The 21,087-nt window shown below is 58.9% G+C and overlaps 1 protein-coding gene across 3 annotated transcripts in view; it reads right to left on the reverse strand.

The window, feature by feature from the left end:
• The window catches only part of BRF1 (BRF1 general transcription factor IIIB subunit), a 57,752-nt gene that overhangs the window by 25,258 nt on the left and 11,407 nt on the right, over positions 1-21,087 (reverse strand). The window contains exons 3-4 of one of the 3 annotated variants that reach the window (XM_069559937.1): positions 11,862-12,035; positions 2,038-2,069 (exon numbers count right to left, since the gene is read on the reverse strand). The exons of the other annotated variants lie outside the window; for them this stretch is intronic. Of the exons in view, the coding sequence (XP_069416038.1) occupies positions 2,038-2,069; positions 11,862-12,035 (206 nt within the window). The remainder of the gene's footprint in view (positions 1-2,037; positions 2,070-11,861; positions 12,036-21,087) is intronic. 3 annotated transcript variants of the gene reach the window in all.

Consider the following 21,087-nt stretch of genomic DNA (forward strand, 5'->3'; position numbering starts at 1 on the left):
TGGCCAGCCCCCAGGAGGACGCCAGGCGTGGTGGCGAGGTGGCCGAGTGAGGGCCCGGCGGCCCTCCCGTCACAGGGCCCGCGGATGGCACACAGGGGCTCCTGGAATGGGGCAATGAGCCCCCTTAGGACAGGCAATGGGGGTCCCTGTGGGCACCAGTCGGGGCTAGACCCCCCCCCGCTCACCCCACTGGCAGCTACTCTCTGCCCTCGTCTGACCCCACCCAAAGGGCTGTGGCTCCCAGAGGGGCCTCCTGAGGGCACCCTGCCCGGGCCGGCCTCCAGCATGTTGGTGCGTCCTGCCAGGTCCCTGCCCTGCTGACCACCGCCTCCCCTTGGGCTGGGACGGGGCTGACCAGCCGGCATCCGTCCCCACGCTCCCCACAGCACGTCCCTGACGCTGCCCGCCCGTCACAGCCCTGCAACCCGGCCCCGCGACCCAGGCAGACGCAGCCTGAGTACCGCAGGAAGGGCCCTGAGCAGAGTGTGGGAGACCGTGGGTGCGAAAGGGCGCGCCTGCAGAACCTGCAGTCCTCAGCAGGGATGCTCACCGCCATTAACACTCTTTACAACTCATGACACGGACGCTTTGTCTGAGGGCCACTCACGAGTCTGCAGCTGGCTGTGGGTGGCCCCAGGTCCGTCTCACTACGGGAGGTGGGGAGGGACAGAGAGACCTCCTCCCAGGATCCTCAGGGCACAGCAGCTGCCCCCGGCTCCTGCCAGCGGCCGTCAGCTGTGAGCTCAGCCCGTGAGGTGCTCACCTGGGCACGTGTAAGAGTGAGAATGGGCTGAGTCCTGAGCCTTCCTGTACATCCACTAAGCGGTCAGCTCTGGGCAGTGGGAGCCCTCTGGGCAGGACCTCCCTCGACGTGTGCGCATGAAACCCACAGTTAAGTGCAGACACAGGTCCCGAGTATGCTGAGCCTGTCCCGGCCTCACACTCTGGAAGGGCCGGGCTCCTGACTGCCAGGTCACCTTCCACCCTTCTGGTGCTCAGGCTGGGTTCTGCCCAGGACGCAAGGCCCAAGGCCTGCCCTCCCCCTGAGGTGTGCAAACTGTGTGGGTGGAGCCTGCATGCACAGGGTCCCGCTGGCCCTGACCCAGCCCCGGGGAGGGGAGCTCTGCTCTGTCACCTCCCACCCCAGCCCTGACTGCCCAGCTCCCTGAGGTGTGAAGCAGGAAGCACCGGAACGCCTCCCTCTACCTTCCAGGCGCCCAAGCACTTCCGGAGTGCTGTCCCGAGGCACCGCCCGGAAGGAAGCCTGGCCACGTGCACGTGCCCTGACCACGTACAGTACGTGCAGAACTGGATCTTCTAGGTCCCCGGGATTCTTTCCAGGGTGACCCAAGAAGGTCTCAGCAGGGCTGCTGAGAAATGGCGTCTATACAGGCAGTCTCTGAGGTCAGTGCAGCTCTGCCTGCCCGCCCTGGGATTGCTGAAGGCCCAGCCCTGGGCCAGCTTCCTTTGGGAGGCGGATCCCTGGGTACTTTGCGTGCATCCCCACACCGGTCCTATCTGCTTTCCCTGACATAGTTAGGGAAAGTCAGTTTCTTTCCAAGTCCTCGAGACCCACCACTGAGCGCACGCTCATCCAGCGCCATAACCAGGACACACGCAGACCGCAGTGGCCCCGCCCCGAGGCGGCCCCCCCCCATGAGCGGCCCATCCACACCCACATCCCTGTTGGTGGTCTTGCCATTACCATCAGTCATTTGGAAATGAGGAAACTAGAAAGCAAGTTTCTCCAGACTGCAAGTATTAATATAAGCTGTTACACTGTTTAAATGTACCGGTATGAGTCCATCTTGTTCTTTGAAGAACGTCCCTCGCCTTGGACAAAGGTCACCTGGGCCTCTCCTGTGCTTCTACGACAAGCCCCTGGGACGCCCCCACCCCCATGTCCACTGTCCCTACCCATTCCGTTTGCCAGTTTCCAAACCAAGACCCAGGCCCTCCGCGTCCTTCGCCTGTGGACCCTCCCATCCGGGGCGGGCGGGGCCTGAGCAGGGCTGTGGGGGAGGGGGCTGCATCTACCTGGAGCAGGTCGCTGAGGTCCAGGAGCATGTCTGCGTGAGAGTCAAGGAGCAACCAACAGGCCCACAGGCGCCGGCCACCGGACGGTCTCTGGGAGGCAGACCCTGGCTGTAGAGCTAAGCTCCGCACGGGATCGCAATCCAGAGTGAGGCGGCCACGTTGGGAGGGGCAGTGGGTCTCCACCAGGACGGGGGCGGGGCTGGGGCAGACGGGGGCGGGGGCTGGGGCAGGCGGGGGGCGGGGCTGGGGGCAGGCGGGGGCGGGGCTGGGGGCAGGCGGGGGGCGGGGCGGGGCGGGGCGGGGCGGGGCGTACAACATAGGCCCCGGAGCACAGCCGCACGTGCAGGCCAGCCTCCCCATCTGCTCGGGCCGTGCCCAGCCTGCCCCACGAGCACGGCCACACTCGCGACTGTGCCCCGCAAGCACCACGGAGCGCCCGCTGGGCACCAGGCAGGGGGGCAGACACACACACACATGGGACCCCTTGGTGGCTGGCAGGCACTGCCCAGTCCTGGTCCCCAGGGGATGGCTGTGGGGACGCTGGCACAGGCCCTGTCCTCACTCTCAGTACCTGAGTAAGGAGTGATCAGAACACGCCCGAAGCGAGCCAAAACCTAGCCAGCCACACACACAGAGCTATACACACAAGGCATGAGCCCCTGAGAAGAGCAGCTTGTTGAATGACGGGAACTTAGTGTCATTCATGCTGAGGCTTTGAGAAGTAACTGAGAAAGGATCCGGTGACGCTGAACCCGAGCCCGGAGCGGGCATCCAGAGGGAAAGAGGGAAGGAAGCCCTGAAGCCAGAGCCTCATTCCAGCAGGCAGCGAGCTCTGAGCGTGACCACCAAGGTCCCTGAATAAAAGGCGCCTTGTTTCTCCGTCTCTGAAGACAGGCCCCTCATCAGGGAGTGAGCGAGACACATAAGACTGCGGTGCAGACCAACACCAGTGAGAACTCGGAAAACAAAACAAACAAAGCCGCAAGAAAGGAAAGGAAGAGGCCGCAGTAAGCACACGGGCGGGAGCCAGGGGCCGCAGAGGCAGCGGACACGGCCGAGAGGCCAGGCGCTGCCGGGGCCCAGCAATGTCACAGCGAGGGGAGACCAGCAGAGGCCTGGGGCCAGGGCCGCAGGGGAGGGGAGCGGCCACGTGCCTCCACCATGGGGGACACACAGCCACCCTCACTGGTCACGCCCAGGAGTGTGGCCACCAAGAGTGAGCCCTCAGGGCGGCTGTGGACATCGACTAACAGAAACGACCAACGTGTGTCCGCCGAACACAGAGCTCTCTGTACAAGCGGGTAACAGGGATGCTCTGCGTGGGGTGGAGAATGTGGCGCTCAGCACAACTTCACAGACCTGACGCTATTCTTAAAATGAAGTCTGTTTTTGCAATGATACAGATAAAGTGAATGCCCCAAAAATGGGCAAAAAAAAGGTTTGAACAGGTGTGTCACGAAGAGAAGCAAAGAGCCCCCACAGGAACTCAAAGTGGCCCCCACACCGACCGTGGGGACAGCGGCTCCACAGGAGGGCCTTCCGGCTCTCAGGACAAGGAGCGGCGGAGCCCACGCCTGGCCACGCCCACGCCCCAAGGAAGGTGAAGTCACAGAGCTTCAAGCACACGAGCAAAGATGGGGACCAGCAGGGACCCCCTGTCACACACAGTCCAGAGATGGGCACACACGGGCTTCCCGGGCATGGCACTCCAGAACAAGCAAAATGAACCCACGGGGGTCCCGGAGCGTGGGCGCCTCGGGGTGGGCTGCTGGCACTGCCCTGCTCCCTGGAGGACGAGCCGGTCCTACAGACCCTGTGTGCTCATCAGAAGTCATCTGAGGGCACAATTAAGGCTTGTGCATTTCATTTCATGCCAATTTTGCCTTAAAAGGAAAGAAAAACCATAAACAAATACTGGGATCTAGTCAGTTAATAACTCGCATGCTGAAGGGCTTGGGGAGAGCAGGCAGATGTCTGCACCTCACTTTGAAAAATGCCAAGAGGACAGGCCGAGGGACCAGCAGGCGGGGAGCAGGGGAGCGCAGACGGAGCACAGACGGGGCGCGTGTGCGAGGTGTGGTCGGGGCTTCCCACTGCATCATCAACCCTCTCAAATTTTCCCATGTATTTGAGAGTTTTCATAATAAAATGATGGGGGGGGGGGATATGTGTATTTTAAAAAGGAAATTGGGATTCAACTTTTAACCAAGTTAAAATGAAACGGCATTTGTGGTCCTTCAGCAGCAGCGCCATCAAAGGATGACTGCCCAGCACCCACCCAGCCCCCAGGGTCCTGCCCCTGCCCCCGCAGGGGCCCCTGCTCAGTGAGCCCAACCCAAGCAGCTGGCACCAGCGGGCAGTTCCTCAGGAGCCGGCACTCAGCTCTGTTGAGCACACCAGCTCACAGCCATGCCCTGCCAAGGACAGAGGCCACCAGACACCACACCCTGGCGTCCTGCCCCATCAGTTCTACCTGGCGGTGACGCCTGACCCTGCGGGAAGTCCAGAAGTTGTTCGGGAGAGTGCAGCAAGGGCCAGCGGCGCGCAGACACCAGCTGGCAGGGGGGAGCGGGCAGCAGCAGTCTGCTTCGGCAACTTCACCTCAGCCACAGTGAGACGGGAGCGCGACCGTGCTGTGGGGAGCAGGACTAGAAGCCAGAGGCAGCACACGCCGCTCTCGGAAAGCACAGGGAAGCAGCCCGGAGCCGCACGCAAGGGCACCCAAGGGCAGGAGCCTAGGGATCTGGAGAGGCCGGGGCCTGCTGGCGGCTCCGGCTCCAGCTCCGGCCGCCCCTAGGGCAGGAGGCCAAGGCCCACGCCGCATCCCGGAGCTCACACAGTCTCACCTGGACTGCCAAGGCAGCCAGCCTTGAGGGGCCCCACTGCCAAGAAGTGGGCCCAACACCACGCACACAGCTCCCCCAGCCTTGCCAACTCCTGCTCCGCATGGGCACGAGGGCGCACAGGCTCCACCCATGGCCAGCAGCAGTCAGCTCCCAGGGGCGAGAGCGGGCAGAGACCCCCGTGACGGCCCCAGCGGGCTCCGCCCGGGTCCTGCACAGTGAGGCCCCGACGGGCGGTCCTGGCTCCCTGCCTGCCAGAGCGAACGGCAGCCCTTCTGGGCAAGAAACACCCACAGCTGCCACCAGCTTTCAAACACTATATCCAGAAACTCTGTGAACTTTCCCTGGCGACTCTGATGGTGCAGATTCCACAGTGCAGGAGGCCTGCGTTTGACCCCTGGGTCGGGAAGATCCTCAGGAGGAGGAATGGCTGCCCTCTCCAGTGCTCTTGCCTGGAGGATCCCATGGACAGAGGAGCCTGGTGGGCCACAGTCCACGGGGTCACAAAGAGGCAGGCACGGCTCAGCAACTAACGCACACAAGTGTGGTAACAGACAGAAGCAGATCTCTAATTCCAGAAGAAAACTCAGACAGCAAAAGCAGCTTTCAGGGATCCCACTGTTGGAGTTACTGTTAAAGACTTTCATATAACTCCAGAGATGGAAGATCGTACCACAGAACTGGGATCTAATAAAATAATCTAATGGAAAACCATCACGGAAGTTAGGAAGTTAATAGACTGGTTTAACATCCAGTGACACACAGCCAAGAAAGGATGAAGGGGCTCAGGATACGTTGTGGGACAAAGTTCAGGAGAAGAAAAGAAAAACATGGAAAATACAAAGCACAAGCTGAGATGCGAGGAAAGGGTCTGACGTGCATGTGACCGGGGTCCTTGCTCCTTGGAAGAAAAGCTACGACAAAGCCTAGACAGCTTATTAAAAAGCAGAGACATCAGTTTGCCAGCAAGGTCTGTACAGTCAAAGCTGCAGTTTTTCTAGGACTCACGTACGGATGTGAGAGTTGGGACTATAAAGAAAGCTGAGTGCCGAAGAATTGCTGCTTTCAAATTGTGGAGCTGGAGAAGACTCTTGAGAGTCTCTTGGACTGCAAAGACATAAAACCAGTCAATCCTGGAGGAAATCAGTCCTGAATACTCATTGGAAGAACTGCAACTGATACTGAAGCTCTAATACGGTGGCCACCTGACGTGAAGAGACAGCTCACGGGAAAAGACCCTGATGCTGGGAAAGACTGGAGGCAGGAGAAGGAGGCAACAGAGGATGAGATGGCTGAATGGCATCACTGACTCAATGGATGTGAGTCTGAGCAAACTCTGGGAGCTAGGGAAGGATAGGGAGGCCGGCCTGCCGTACTCCACGGGGTCACAAAGCATCAGACACAACTGAGCGGCTGAACAGCAACCACCGGAGCCCCGGAAAGGGAGCAGGGCCAGAAGAGGGGAGACTGCGCTTAGAAAGATGCCGCCCAAGACTCTCCCCAAACAGACAGAAGGCTCAGATTCCACGCACTAGACAAGTACCAAAGAACCCACATCTAAGCACATCAGAGTCAAACTCTGGAACAAAGGCAAAAGCGGCAAAGGTGCGGGCCGATGCCCATCACCACCGACAGGGGGCCGCGAAGCCCGCCCGCTGCCCTTCCTGCACCACAGCCAGGGGCCGTGGGGGGCTTTACTGCGCACAGGCCAGGGGGCCTGAGTCCGCTTCAGGACAGCCAGCCACGTGCTGCTTGTGAACGACATGCCTCAGACGCAGCGAGGACTGACCGTTAAGATACGGGAAAAGACAGACTGTGCGCACCCTCAGCACAGGGAAGCGGGTCTCGCTGCACCAACGCCCGACACAGGAGGGCCTAAGGGGAAACGTGGCGACAGAGACGGGCGCATGAGACGGCTGGATGGCATCACGGACTCGATGGACGTGAGTCTGAGTGAACTCGGGGAGATGGTGATGGACAGGGAGGCCTGGCGTGCTGCGACTCATGGGGTCGCAAAGAGTCGGACACGACCGAGCGATTGAACTGAACTGAACTGAGAGACGGGCGCTTCACAACGGCCGGCCTCACTCCCACCAGGAAGATACAGGACACCGAATCTGTACCCTCTAAACACGGCATCAGAATACAATGCGGACCCAACGAGATGAAAGGAAAAGTCTGTCAGTCCTCATCTGCAGCAGGAGTTTCAAACTCTTCCTTTAGAACAAGGGGACAGAAAAACGGGCACGGCTGATGTGAACGCGACTAACCGACTTGACCGGACGGACATTTAGGCCGCTCCACCTGACGGCTGCAGACACCCACTCCTTCGAAGTGCCCGTGGCACGGCCGCCAGAACAGACGGCGCGCTGAGCCGGAAGTCAGGTCCCAGACCCGGGGAAGGGGACGCGCCAGTGCCTGCCGCCTGGCCACACGGGGCCCACAGGAGACAGCGATGGCACAGAGCGCACCAGGAAACCCGCAGCGGGCGCACTCGCAGACGTGGCTCGATGTCGGCTTAAAGAGGCGAAAATGGGAACCAGAAAACGCTCTGGACCGGTCACAGAACGCAGCAAGAGAGTGCGAAGCCACTCAACCTGCCGGGAAAGAGTCACAGCCCCCAGTGCTGGCGGCAGGGAAGCAGAGAGATGGAAATTAAGAACCTAGGAAGCTGGAACATGGCAAACAAACCCAAAGAAAGTGGAAGGAAATAACAAGCAGAAATCAAAGGAATAAAAAATAAACGCACGCTAGATGAAGAAAGCCAGAGAGCGGCTCTTCTGAGAAGACTGAGCGCAGGCCACGAGGAGGCGGAGAAACCGGAGCCGCCCTGCACGGCGGGGGCGGACACAACACAGTCCAGCGCCTGGAGACCAGGCCGCAGCGCCTCTCAAGCTAAACACGGAGCTCCAGCGGTGGTGTGCAGGGAAGGGCGACGGGCAGACGGGGAGCAACAGGGAGCAGGCTGCCGCTTGCCGGGGCCCAAGTGCCTTCTGAGGCGCGACTGGCCTCCCACCGACTGTGGTGACGGCCCCACGCTGCGTGAGCGTGGCCGAATGCCACTGACTTCCACAGCTCACCGCGTGGACTTCATCTCAACAAAGCCGTCACCAAGAAGAAGACTAAGAAAGCGGGCAAGCCCCTAGCAACACAGATGAAAGAAGAAAAATGGCAAAATCACAAACGCAAGACGTGACAGAGGGCCGTCACTACAAGCGCCACAGACAGCGGGAAACGGCGTGTCAAGGGCGACCCGACTCCTGTGCTCTGGTTCCTGAAGTAACCGGACACAGGCCTCGCAAAGCACAACCAAGCAAAGCTGGAAGGGAGCGGAGATCCTGAACGCCGCGAGGCACAGCCGAAAAATAAAGTCAGCGTGCTTCACCTCAGTGCAGATTAAGGGGAGAAATTACGGCAGGCGATGCGCGTACCGATGAACACACAGACGAGCCAGCAGCCTTCACATAAGAGCTCCCAGTGACCAGGAAAAAGGAGACGCCCAACCTGGTACCTGATAAAGGCACATAAAGGCCTGGACAGGGAGCCCAGAGCAGGCGTCTGCGGCAAAGCGCTGCAAACGCCTCCAGAGGCGGGGATGCCCCCTCACGCCTTACACCACGGGGCACCGAGGCGGGCCTCAGACGGCTGAGCGGCTGGCGGCGGCGGCAGACACAGCTGGGCACGCTCCTGAAGTTCAACGCCTGAGACTCGTCACTGAACCCTGCATTTTCCGCACGCCGCTACACTTTTGCACACTGGGAGCAAAAGGTACTGTCTACCTTAGCTCAACACACAAATACCGAGGAATAAACCCAACAAACGAAAGCTGAGACCTCCTCCTCAAGAATGACAGGAGGTGGTGAACGGCCATGGGAAATAAGGGGCAGTCGCTGACTGCAAGAGTCGCTGCTGTCCCTGAGTGTCAGCTGCACCCAAGTTGATCCACAAACCCCAGTCGGAGTCCCAGAAGCTGTTTTCTTTCTTTTTTCCCCACAGAAATGTACGATCTGATTCAAAAACGTGTACAGAGAAACAGCACCGCACACAGCCAGACGCCTCCAAGGCAGAAGAGCGCTGGGCTTCAGGGTCTCACGCTGCAGGCTCTGAGACGGATCACAAACCAGCCACGGAAAGCCGCCTGGTCTTGGCACCAACAGACCCACACGAGGGGTCCGAGACGGCAGCGACAGACCCCACATGAGCTGGAAGTGGTGCCAGCACTGCATGCTGGGAGGGCCGGCCTGCAGCAGACGGCACTCTGACTGGACGCCCAGGGGAAGCAGCAAACTCTGACCCTCTCCTCACAGCAGACGCGGGACCAGAGGCCCTCAACTCCAGCGGGAAACACAAAACCAAGAGCTTCCAGGAGGGAGCACTTCCAGGACTGGGCTACGCTCTCTTCAGCGGAACACAAACCATTTATCGTTGAGGAGAGGATGGACAGATGGGACGTCATGGGAATCGAGAAGTCCGTTTACAGAAGATGAAGCCCAGGGAGCTCCCTGAGAGCGCAGCGGTCAGGACTCCACGCGCTCACTGCCACAGCCCAGGGTCAGTCCCTGCTCGGGGAACTGAAAACGACGCTGCCGGGGGCAGAAAGCAGCAAGACGGGAGGCTCTTTTCCAGCCGACACACAGCCCAGGGCGTGCCTGCTGGACCCCAGGGAGCGGCCCCAGTTAGCATCATCAGACGTGGGCAGGCAGGACACGCTGAGCGGCAGGTCTGAGTGCCAAGGCCCCCGGGCGACGGGCACTGGGCCGTGCGCTTCTCTCAGCTCAGCCTGCAACTCCGCATGCCCAGCGCCTCCTGGCAAACGCTCACCAGCCACTGCGGCCCTGTCTGGACCACCCTCTCTCTGTGCGTCTGCCGAATCCACAGGACGTGAGCCCCGGCAGAGACCACGCGGTCTGGGAGGCAGTTAGGTGTCACGATGGGCTCACCACTGGGGGCAAACGACTGGCTTGGTGGAGGCCATCCACGCCGGGGAGCTGTGCGCGGGCGTGGACGGGGGTTTCACGTCTATCCACTCTCCTCTCGGTTTTGCTGCTGCCCTAGAAATCAAGCTACTTAAGATCTTTAAATTCTTTCGTTGCCCTTGGGGAAGCAAGTGGCTGAGGGGTGGTGGGCTGGGGAGAGCTGGGTCTTCGCGGGACTGTCCTCCGAGAGAGGATCGCGGGGGGCCTGGGGAGGGGCAGAGGCTCAGTGTGGAAGCACCCACCCCAGGTCTGCAGGTCAGAAGCCCCTTGAGCAAGACCTGGGGTCAGAAGCCTGGGGGGAAGGTCTGAAGGCCGAGCAGGGGGGACGGGGTCAGCAGCCTCGGGACTGAGGGCGCTGAGCTCGCCTGCTCACACACAGGCCCGCTGGCCGCTCAGCGGGAGCCCAGTAAACGCCAAGGACTACACACCTCCAGTGGATGCGCGCCACAAAAGATGCGCTAGCGTCGGACACACAGCTGCGGGAGACGGGCCAGGTCACCTGGGTGGGGACGCGGCGTCCACCCACAGCCTGGACAGGAGAGTGGGCGAAAGCCGCCCAGTCACGTCTGACTCTTTGCGACCCCATGGACAATGCCATAATATGGCATTCTTCAGGCCAGAACACTGGAGTGGGCAGCCTGTCCCTTCTCCAGGGGATCGTCCTGACCCAGGAATCGAACTGGGGTCTCCTGCATTGCAGGTGGACTCTTTACCAGCTAAGCTACCAGGGAAGCCCCTTAGAGCCTGGAAGTTTCTGCCAAACACGCCCACCCAAGGACAGACGGTGTAAAAGGCAGGTCAGAGAGAGGGAGTCGGGGGAGCGTGGAGGGCAGTCTGGGGCGAGGAGAGGAGAGGGGAGTCTTCGAATACGGTCTAGGGGCTTTGGAATTCATCTGGAAAACAAGGCGGCTGTGCCAGGCAGGGCGGGTGGGCTGCAGGGGCAGGGAGCCGAGGCCTGTCCAGGGCGCCAGGACACCGGCTGGAGGACAGGGCCCGGAGTGCCAGCCACCAGGGAAGCTCAGGGGGCTGGCCACACCTGTGCCCTCCGGCCGCCCCCAAAACGGCCCTCCCAAGGGGACCGAGGGCAGGCAGACGGACTGAAGCGCTGTCCCCACACACTGCAGTCCCCTGTGCTGAGGTTAGCAGCTCTTCCAGGCCAAGGGTAGGGCCAAAAACGCACAAGCGCAAGGCTCTCAGCCCATTTACCGAGCTGCAGACCATCACCCCTCCCCAGCCCCGGCAGCACCCCCGGCCCCGGCAGCCGCGCGCAGCTCTCGGCCTCTGGGAGGCCCGTCGGCACGGTTTGGGTCCGGGGCCCCCACGGCGTGGGCTCTGGTGCGGCCCCTCCCCCGGGCAGCGCTCCCAGGTGCCCGGGCCTCTGGTCCATCCGCTGCGGGCCCGCCAGGCTCCGCTCCTGGGCCAGGGTGGTGGGCAGTGGTGGGCAGGGGGCGGGCGGCTGGGGTGCTCGTGCTCCCCCGCCCCCACGGACCAGGATTGCTGCTCCCCCCGCGAGCTCGTGGGCCTCTGGGCGCAGCGCTTCATCCTTTCAAGCAACAAGGGTTCTTTGCTGCTGAAGTGATGCCGCCCCAGGATTCAGACACTTTAACGCGAGGCTCCGATACTGAGGGTCGCCCCCCTGCAGCCTCCGGGGCCCCTCGCGCATTCCCGGCTCAGGGCCGGGGCCGCAGCCGGGCCACCTACGCACGGGGAAGGCTGCGGCGACCACACGGAGGGAAACGGCGTGCGAGGAGGGGCAGAGAGGCCGGGGCTCCTGCGCGCGCGCACGGCAGCCCTGCCCCAGGAAGGGCCCGGGGACACACCGCTGCCCCAGCTCCCACCAGGAGAGCGGAGGCGGAGGCTCGGCTGGGAGACAAGCTCTCCCAGAGCGAAAGGGAAGCACGTGGACAACGGGGAAGAGGAGGCCAGAAAGAAGCCAGATCAGCGGGGCGGCCCGCGAGCAGAGAGAGGCGCGGCCGGCGCCGGGAGGCCGGGCAGCGAAGGATACGCGGGGTGCCCTCCGTGCGGCACACCAGGTAGAGGCAGGCCGCCACCACGTGCGCCGTCCGCCGGCCGCGGGTCAGGTGCTTGCTCACGGCCATCTTGAAGAAGTTGAAGGCGGTGTCCAGGCAATGCTGGTTCAGCTGCAGCTGGTTCCCCAGGTGGTGGATCTGGCGCCTCCCTAGGACACAACACGACACGTTACCGCGGATCCCAACAGGCGAGCCGGCCGCTCGCTAGCACTGTCGGCCTCACGCGACTGCCTCGTGACTTAAGGCAGAGCGTCAAGGTTACCCGTTTGCTTTCACGCTCTGCAAAACGTTCCGTTTCACAGGGCTTCCAGTAAAATCATGTGTGTGGACACGGGGCGCGAGTTCCCTCCAGGGTGGAGGGGGGGCAGGTCAGCCAGGGGCAGAGCCCTTCCCAAGGCCCCGCGCTCACCGAGTCTGGGAAGGGCTGCGGGTAAGCCGGCCGCCTGGCGCTGAACACTGACACGGCCCCGAGTCCACTCGCTCCACCGCAAAGGCCCCTCCCAAGCCTGAGCGCCCAGGCCCTGCCGCCCGCGCCCACCCAGCCTTCCCCACGGGCCCCACGCCAGCCTCCGCCCAGGCTGGTGCGCCCAGGCCGGCCAGGACCAAGTCTGCACGCACGCCTCTGCCTGGAGCACAGCCCTCCTGGGGGTCACGGGAGCAGGCCGCAGGGGCGCCGAGGGGGAGGCAGACGCGCCCCTGCAACCGGCGAGCCTCACGGGAGCCAGGGGCTGGGGCGCGCACAGCCCGCCCAGCGTCCTCCCACCCCGGGCCCACTCCTCCTCCGGCAAAGACCACTCTACACTGCGCAGCGGCCTGCGCCTCCCCCGCAGAGCTAGGGGCGGGTTCTGCTGCTCCTGCGGCCAAGGGCTGCGGGCTCAGACTGACCCCTGGCCAAAGGGGGGTGCCCAGGGAGCCAGCGCCAGGGGGACAGGGGGGCGGGCTGGCGCCTAGCAGTCGGCATGTCCCGTGAGTGCCCTGGCCCCTGCAGCCCTACCCCCGCGACCTCCAACAGAGCCTGCCTGGAGCCGCGCAGCTCGGAGGCCTCTGGTCAGGCTGAACTGAGGCAGGATCACGGTCACGGTCCCAGAGCCGAGGCCGGGGCACAGCCAACATCCTGACCGTCTGCAGAGAGAGGAGGGCGGGCCGCTGCTCCCCATCATAGCGCGTGCAGCCAGGATGTCAGGTGGATAAGCACGGTCTGCCCCGCAGCCCAGTGCGCACAGGGGCTCCGCCAACAGGGAGAGGAAGGCCCTTTCCGGAGGGCGCTTACAGAGCCCAGGACCCAGCTGAGCCCCACACACCACGGGCCAGGGTCCCCCAGCAGCTGGGTGGGGGGCTTGAAATTATCGCGGCAAGTTATCTTATCACACCTTCATTGCTCTACAGTTCACACACTGTAAAGTTTACCCACTTAAGTTGTCCCATGGAGTGGGTAGTATATTCACAAGAGTTGTTCGACCATTACCGCTTTGGTACATTCCATCACCCAAAAAAGAAGCCCTGTAGCCACGAGAGGTTAGTCCCAGCCCCCAGGTGAGGTTTTAATTCACGCACGTTGGGCACTGAACAAGGCACACGACGAAGGCGTGTGTGCAGCCTCTAACAGCACAAAGGCATCGGTAAACGCAGGCACGTGCAACACAGACTCCCAATCAACCAGCCACAGCTCACTCTCCTAAGGATAATGAATGAACGCAAAGAGCCAACTCACTAGCACACAGATGTCTTCAAAGTTTTGACACTTTGTGAAACTAAGGCCAGCCTCTCCCTTCAGGACGGCGCCTGACCAGCTTCCTCCCAGAACAATGGAGACAGCAGAGAGCACAAACGTGGACACAGGGCGAGGGCCAGCCAGCACCCCGGGGAGGGCCTGACCCAGTGGCTTAAGAAGCGGAGCCGTACTGCTACAGGGCTCGGCCCAGAAGCCTCCTCTCGCCCGGCACCCAATCAGGGTGAACACGCACGTCACACCCGTCCCACGTGGCAATACGCGAGAAACCACACCCGTGATCAGATCCAGGGGCACCAAGAAGCCAATGGGTGCCCTGGGGGGGCTACAGGTGTCAAGAGGCCAGCCTAAGACCCACATTCGTATTAACATGGACCGACAACTGAGAATCACCCAACCTGTGCAGAAAACGCCAACGTGGAGAGAGAGGAAGACGCGCCAGGCTCCACAGGCAGACTGCTAAGAGAAGAGAGCGCCCCAAGCCCCATTACAGTCTCGCAGTGCTGGAAAGGTGTCAACACGCAGGAAAGTACGAATAGGCTGCAATCAAAAGACACAGTCCTTGGAGAATTAAAAATGTGATCACTGAACATTTTGTAAAAACTCAGAAATAACCAAACCACAGAGTGGGCACAGGTGAAGATTTAAAAAGAGAGCTAGGAGCAGGAGGAAGGGCCGCCCCCAGAGGAGAAGGGCGGCTGCCAGGGCACAGGCCCCAGAGGGAGGCATGCAGCTGGCCAAACAGGCAGACATCCAGGCACGAAGGGTCAGCCAGATGAAGAGGGCCTGTGATTAGGACAGACGACACCACAGAAAGAGCTAACAGTCCCACCAAGCGTGCAAACGAGCAGGGGAACTGCGGGGGGCGAGGCGGAGCCCCGCAGGGCGCTCTCCCGCACAGGCCCCCCACATGCTCGCTGTACACCCCAGGCAGGAAGCTGCTGGCCCTGCAACGAGGAAGGGAGCCTGGTCAAGGGGCAGCAGCCGCCACACGACCCTCGCTGTCCTCAACGGACCATCAGAGACCCCAACCTCCTCCGCCTCCTGTCCGTCCGGTGGGGCTCCTCTCTGCTGCCCGCAGGACCCGCCCACGGCCAGCCAGCCGGCCACAGCGTGTCCTCTGCCACTCCCGAGGACACTTGCTTTGCTGATGAGAGAGCTGGCTGGTTTATTTGAAGATTGACAACAGTATGGACTTAATACCCCAGATTCAGATCACACCACATAAACCTTGACGGAACCGCCGGGAAAGGGACAGCACTGCCTCACGGAATTCCAGAGACCAGAGTCACACAGACATGCAAGTTGGGTTTAGAAAAGGCAGAGGAACCAGAGATCAAACTGCAAACATCTGCTGGATCACAGAAAAAGCAAGGGAATTCCAGAAAACATCTGCTTCTGCTTCACCGACTATGCTAAAGCCTTCGTGTGGATCACAACACACTGTGGAACGTTCTTCACGAGATGGGAATACCAGGCCACCTGACCTGTATGCAAGTCGAGAAGGAACAGTTAGAGCCAGACACTCAACAATGGGCTGGTTCAAAATTGAGAAAGGAGTATGACGAGGCTGTATGTTGTCACCCTGCTTATTTAGCTTAGATGCAGAGTACATCATGGGAAACGCCGGGCTGGATGACTCACAAACTGGATGTCGTGACCATCTCAGCCGAGTCTCACTGTTCAGATGGTCACTGACTCACAATCTTGACTCACAAGATTGCCGGGAGAAATATTAACCTCAGATATGCAGATGATACCACTCTAAGTGTAAAAAAGTGAAGCAGAACTAAAGAGCCTCTTCATGACAGTGAAAGAAGGAAGTGAAAAAGCTGGCTTAAAACTCAGCATTCGAAAAACTAAGGTCCTGGCCTCCAGTCCCATCACCTCATGGCAAAGAGAAGGCGAGAAAGTGCAACAGCGACAGGCTTTATTTCTTGGGCTCCAAGATCACTGCGGGCGGTGACTGTACCCGTGGACGCACGACACCTGCTCCTTGGAAGGGAAGCTGTGGCAAACCTGCGCAACGCATTGAAGGGCAGAGACATCACACCACTTTGCTGGCAAAGATCTGTACAGTCAAAGTCACGGTTCCTCCAGTGGCCATGCACAGAAATACGAGCTGGACCATAAAGAAGACTGAGCAACAAAGAAGTGATGCTTCTGAGCTGTGGTTCTAGAGGAGACTCTTGAGAGTCCCTTGGACTGCAAGGAGATCCAACCAGCCCATCCTAAAGGAAATCAGTCCCGAATACTCATTGGAAGGACTGATGCTCAAGCTGAAGCTCCAATACTGTGGCCACTTGATGCAAAGAGCTGACTCACTGGAAAAGACCCTGATGCTGGGAAAGGCTGAGGGCAGGAGGAGAAGAGGGCAGCAGAGGATAAGATGGGATGGTTAGACAGAATCACCAACTCGATGGACATGAGTTTGAGTAAACTCCCGGAATTGGTGATGGACAGGGAGGCCTGGCGTGCTGCAGTCCATGGGATCGCAAAGAGTCGGACGCGGCTGAGCGACTGAACTGAACAGACGTAAGGGAGCAACTGACAGGAACGCAGCAAGAACAGAAGACTCTACCAGTCCACAGACACCGACGGACGGCCCCCGAGAGTCAGGAGGCGGCAGAGGCCCTGCGTGACACCGCGGAGCAGTGAGGCTCGGCTGAGATGGTCCCGACATTCATCCAAAAAACCCAGAAGGCGGCAGAGGCCTGCGTGACACCGCGGAGCAGTGAGGCTCGGCTGAGATGGTCCCGACATTCATCCAAAAAACCCAGAAGGCGGCAGAGGCCTGCGTGACACCGCGGAACAGTGAGACCCAACTGATATGTTCCCGACGTTCATCCAAAAACCCAGAAGGCGGCAGAGGCCCTGCGTGACACCGCGGAGCAGTGAGGCTCGGCTGAGATGGTCCCGACATTCATCCAAAAAACCCAGAAGGCGGCAGAGGCCTGCGTGACACCGCGGAGCAGTGAGGCTCGGCTGAGATGGTCCCGACATTCATCCAAAAAACCCAGAAGGCGGCAGAGGCCTGCGTGACACCGCGGAACAGTGAGACCCAACTGATATGTTCCCGACGTTCATCCAAAAACCCAGAAGGCGGCAGAGGCCTGCGTGACACCGCGGAACAGTGAGACCCAACTGATATGTTCCCGACGTTCATCCAAAAACCCAGAAGGCGGCAGAGGCCCTGCGTGACACCGCGGAGCAGTGAGGCTCGGCTGAGATGGTCCCGACATTCATCCAAAAAACAAACACCAGAAAACACATTCTTTTCAAGCTCACAAGGAACATTCTCTCGGACTAACCACATACTGGGGCACAAAACTAACCTCAACAAACGTAAGACACAGAAATCCTCTCAAGCATCTTCTCTGAGCACAATGGCATGAAACTAGGAATCACCACGCGAAAAGCAATGAGGAAGCACCCCCGCGTGGAGACCAGCCAGCACGCTCCAAGCGCCCTGAGGTGAGGGGCAGCTGAGCGCCACAAGCGTGCAGGCCTGCCTGCTGCGTCGCCACCGAGCCACGCCTGCCTCCTGGTGGCTTCATGGCCAGCAGCCTGCCAAGCTCCTCTGCCCACGGGACTTCCTGGGTGAGAACACTGCAGTGGGCCGCCATTTCGCTCTCCAGGGGTCTTCCTGACCCAGGGGTCGGACACAAAGTCTGTGGGAAGCCCGGAAGCAACTCTTAAGAGGCAAGTTCATCGGGACGGAGGCCTCCATGCAGCAACGAGAGACCCCGAGCAAACCATCGGGACGGAGGCCTCCACGCAAAAACGAGAGATCCCGAGTAAACAATCGGGACGGAGGCCTCCATGCAAAAACAAGAGAGATCCCGAGCAAACAATCGGGATGGAGGCCTCCATGCAAAAACAAGAGAGATCCCGAGTAAACAACCTAACTCACGACCTAAGACAGAAGAGGAACCAGTAAAACCTGAAGGAAGCAGAAAGGAAATAAATAAAATAGACATTTTTTGAAAATAGAAAACAAAAATCAATAAAACCAGGAGACGATTCTTGGTTTGAAAGAGTAAACAAAATTGGCAAACCGTTAGCTAGGCTCACCAAGAAGAAAAGAGAAGCTGAATAAATGAAATAAGAAATGAAACAGGACTCTCACAGAAGTCCAGGACCGAGGAGAGTGCCCAGGACCGAGGAGAGCGCCCAGGACCGAGGAGAGCGCCGAGCGCAAGCGGACGCCAGCGAGGCCGCACAAGTGGACACCAGCAGGCCCGACCGCGGAGGAGAGGGGAGCCAGAAACACGCAGCCCGCCAAAGCTGAACCAACAAGAAACAGGTGATGCGAACAGACTCGGTCAAGGGAAGTGAAACAGAATCTGCAAAGCAAACAAACAAACCAACCCTCCCTACAAACAGAAGTGCAGGACCAGACGGCTGCCCAGGTGAGCTCCACCAAACACACAGAAAAGAACTGACTACGCCGACGTGTCGAAATCTCACCCGAAAGCCTGAAGAGCAGGGGACACTCCCACAGACATTCTGTGAGGCCGGCATCACCCTAACACCAAAATCGGGCACAGACACCACGAGAAAGGAAATCGCAGGCTGGTGCCTTTGAACGTAGATACGGAAATTCTCGACAAAATATCAGCAAACCAAATTCAGCCACACAGACACAAGATCACCCAGCACAACCAAGCAGGGCTCGTCCCGGTCCACAAGGACGGCTCAGCGTCTGCAAGTCCATCGATGTGATAAACCACACCGAGAAAAGCCAAGACCCACGCGATCATCTCAGGAGACGCAGAAGAAGCATTTGACAGAGTTCAATATTCATTCATGACAAAAAACTGTTACCAAAGGGGGAATGGCGGGAACACTTCTCAACATGGTAAAGGCCATTTATGGAAACCCACAGCCTATATAACACCCAACGGTGAGAAGCTGAGAGCCTTCCTACTAGACTCTCGCACAAGACAAGGACGCCCACTCCCACCACGCCTATTCACCACAGTATCGAAGTTCTAGCCACAGCAGTCAGACAAGAAAGAGAAGGAAAGGCATTCAAGCTGGAAGGCAAAGGGTGAGACTGCCTCTGTCTGCAGATGACATGACACCGCGCATGTCGACAGCCAGCCCTAAGGACCCTAGATCCGAATGGGTTTAGCAGAGTAGCAGGTACAACGTTGCCATTCGAGCATCAGCTGCATTTCTTTACACTGCCAATGGGGTGTCAGAGAGGGGATGTAAGAAAGCCAACACCTTTTAAAACAGCACCGAATATACATGCCTAGGAAAAACCTGGCCAAGGAGGTGACTTGTATGTCCAGAATTATAAATCATTAATAAGTAAATTAAAGGCGATTCAAAGAAATGGGAAGATACCTTATGCTTCTGGATTGGAAGAATATTGTTAAAATGGCAACATCCAAAGCAATCCGCAGATTCAATTGAATCCCTGTGAAAATATCCATGACATTTTTCACAGAACTAGAACAAATAATACGAAATTTTACAAGGAACCATGAAGACAGAGAATTGCGAATCCTGAGGCGGGGTGGGGAGGGGGACAGTGCGGGAGGCCTAACTCTCCCAGCAGACTTCCGGCGGCATGACAGAGCTGCAGTGACCGGAGCGGTGTGGCACCGCTGCAGAGACAGGCGCCAGACCGGTGGGGCAGAGCAGAGGCCCGGAGAGAGGCCCCCATGCTCAGGGGCCACTGCTCTTCAGCTACGGGGGCAAGAGCACAAAATGGGAAAAAGACAGTCCCTTCTGCAAGTGGTGCTGGGAAAGCTGGACAGTCACATGTCAGTCAATGACCTTAGCACACATCCTCACATCATGCAAAAAAAAAACCTTACCTATGTTCTCTTAGGTCAGTCTCCCAAGGCAATAGAGACAAAAATACACAAACGGGACCTAATCAAATTCAAAAGCTTTTGCACAGCAAAGGAAACCATTAAAAAAAAAAAAAGACAACCTACAGAATGGGAGAATATACTGAATCCCACTGCTATACAGCAGAGATTGGCGCAACACTGTAAATCAACTATACTTCAACAAAGAAATAATAAAACTGAAAAATGCAAGCCTCAACCTCTGCTTCATACCATATATAAAAAACTGATTTGAGGCAGATCACAAACTTAAATGCAAAATATACAACAATAAAGCTCCTAAGCAAAGACACAGAAGGGTATCTTCAGACCTTAGGATGGACAAGAATTAACATCTGTTTAAGCTTTATCATTTGTTATCTGGCCGCGTCCAATCTTAGTTGCAGCACGTGGGACCTTAGTTCTGTGATAAAGGATCGAACCCAGGTCCCCCGCATTGGGAGCCCCGAGGGAAGTCCCAAGAATAAGATCTTAGGTCACGAAACCCCCTAAATATGAAAACGGATACATAGGGACTCTTAAAATTAAGAAATTTCTTTTCATCAGGACATTAAGAAAGTGAAAAGTCATCTACTGGGGGAAAGACTCAAAATATGAACATGCATCAGAAGACCTGAACCCAAACTTATAAGGAAGTTTACAGGTCAATAAGAAAACAGTAACTCGGTTTAAAAAAAAAAACCAACTTGTACAAAAGACGCAACAGGCAGCTCAGAGAGGACCAAGCAAAAGCAGCTAATCTCACTGCTCACCAGGGAGAGCAGAGCAAGGCCCCTGAGCGCTGCGCGCCCCCCAGGAAGGCCAGCAAGCGCAGGGGCCGACACGTCCACTGCAGACCGACGTGCACGCCATATGCCCCAGGGCCCCGCCTGCAGCACCGTCCCGAGAGGCGAGTCCGCCGGAGGATGCACGGCAGCCACAAGGACTGCCAAGTGTCCGCGGCAGGAAGAGGACGCGGCACGTTCACAAACGAAGCCCTCTGAGCAAACAGACCGCTGACATGCACGCGAAGGGCGCTGCTCGCGGGCTCCAGCCGTCTGCGGCAGGAAAGCCGGGAAACTAACCGGCAGGAGGGAGCTTTCCGGGCACAGGACACACGCTGGACCATGCTGTGTGCTCAGACCTTAAGTCACCCACACTAGCCCAGGAGCTCACCTAAGGTTGGTACAGTCACACACTTTACATACGTTATGCCAAGGAAAGCAGACAACCAGAAAGAATACAGTGAAGCCTCCCCTGAGAGACATCTCCCACGTGAAAGGGTTCATCAGGTCAGTAACAAAAGCACCAGCCTAGAGGTATCTGAGAATTCCAAGGAGAGAGAAAAAACCCAAAGGTCCAAGTTAAGAAACAAACAGTGAGACAGTGACTCAGTACACCTTGGCCCACCCTCCGTGGGCACCCACCCCAGCCCTGCCAGGCTCCTAGAGGGAAGATGGGGGTACCTCAACCGGGGCTCAGCACGTTTCCAGCGAAACCAGAGGCGAGTCCACAAGAGGGGCCTGGGGCGCCGGCCTCCGGGGCGGGGGCAGGAGGCGTGGACCCCGAGTGAGCGGGCCCAGGAGAGGGGCCTGGGGCGCCGGCCTCCGGGGCGGGGGCAGGAAG

This window comes from Ovis canadensis, chromosome 18 (genome assembly GCF_042477335.2).
Source record: "Ovis canadensis isolate MfBH-ARS-UI-01 breed Bighorn chromosome 18, ARS-UI_OviCan_v2, whole genome shotgun sequence".
NCBI lineage: Eukaryota > Metazoa > Chordata > Mammalia > Artiodactyla > Bovidae > Ovis > Ovis canadensis.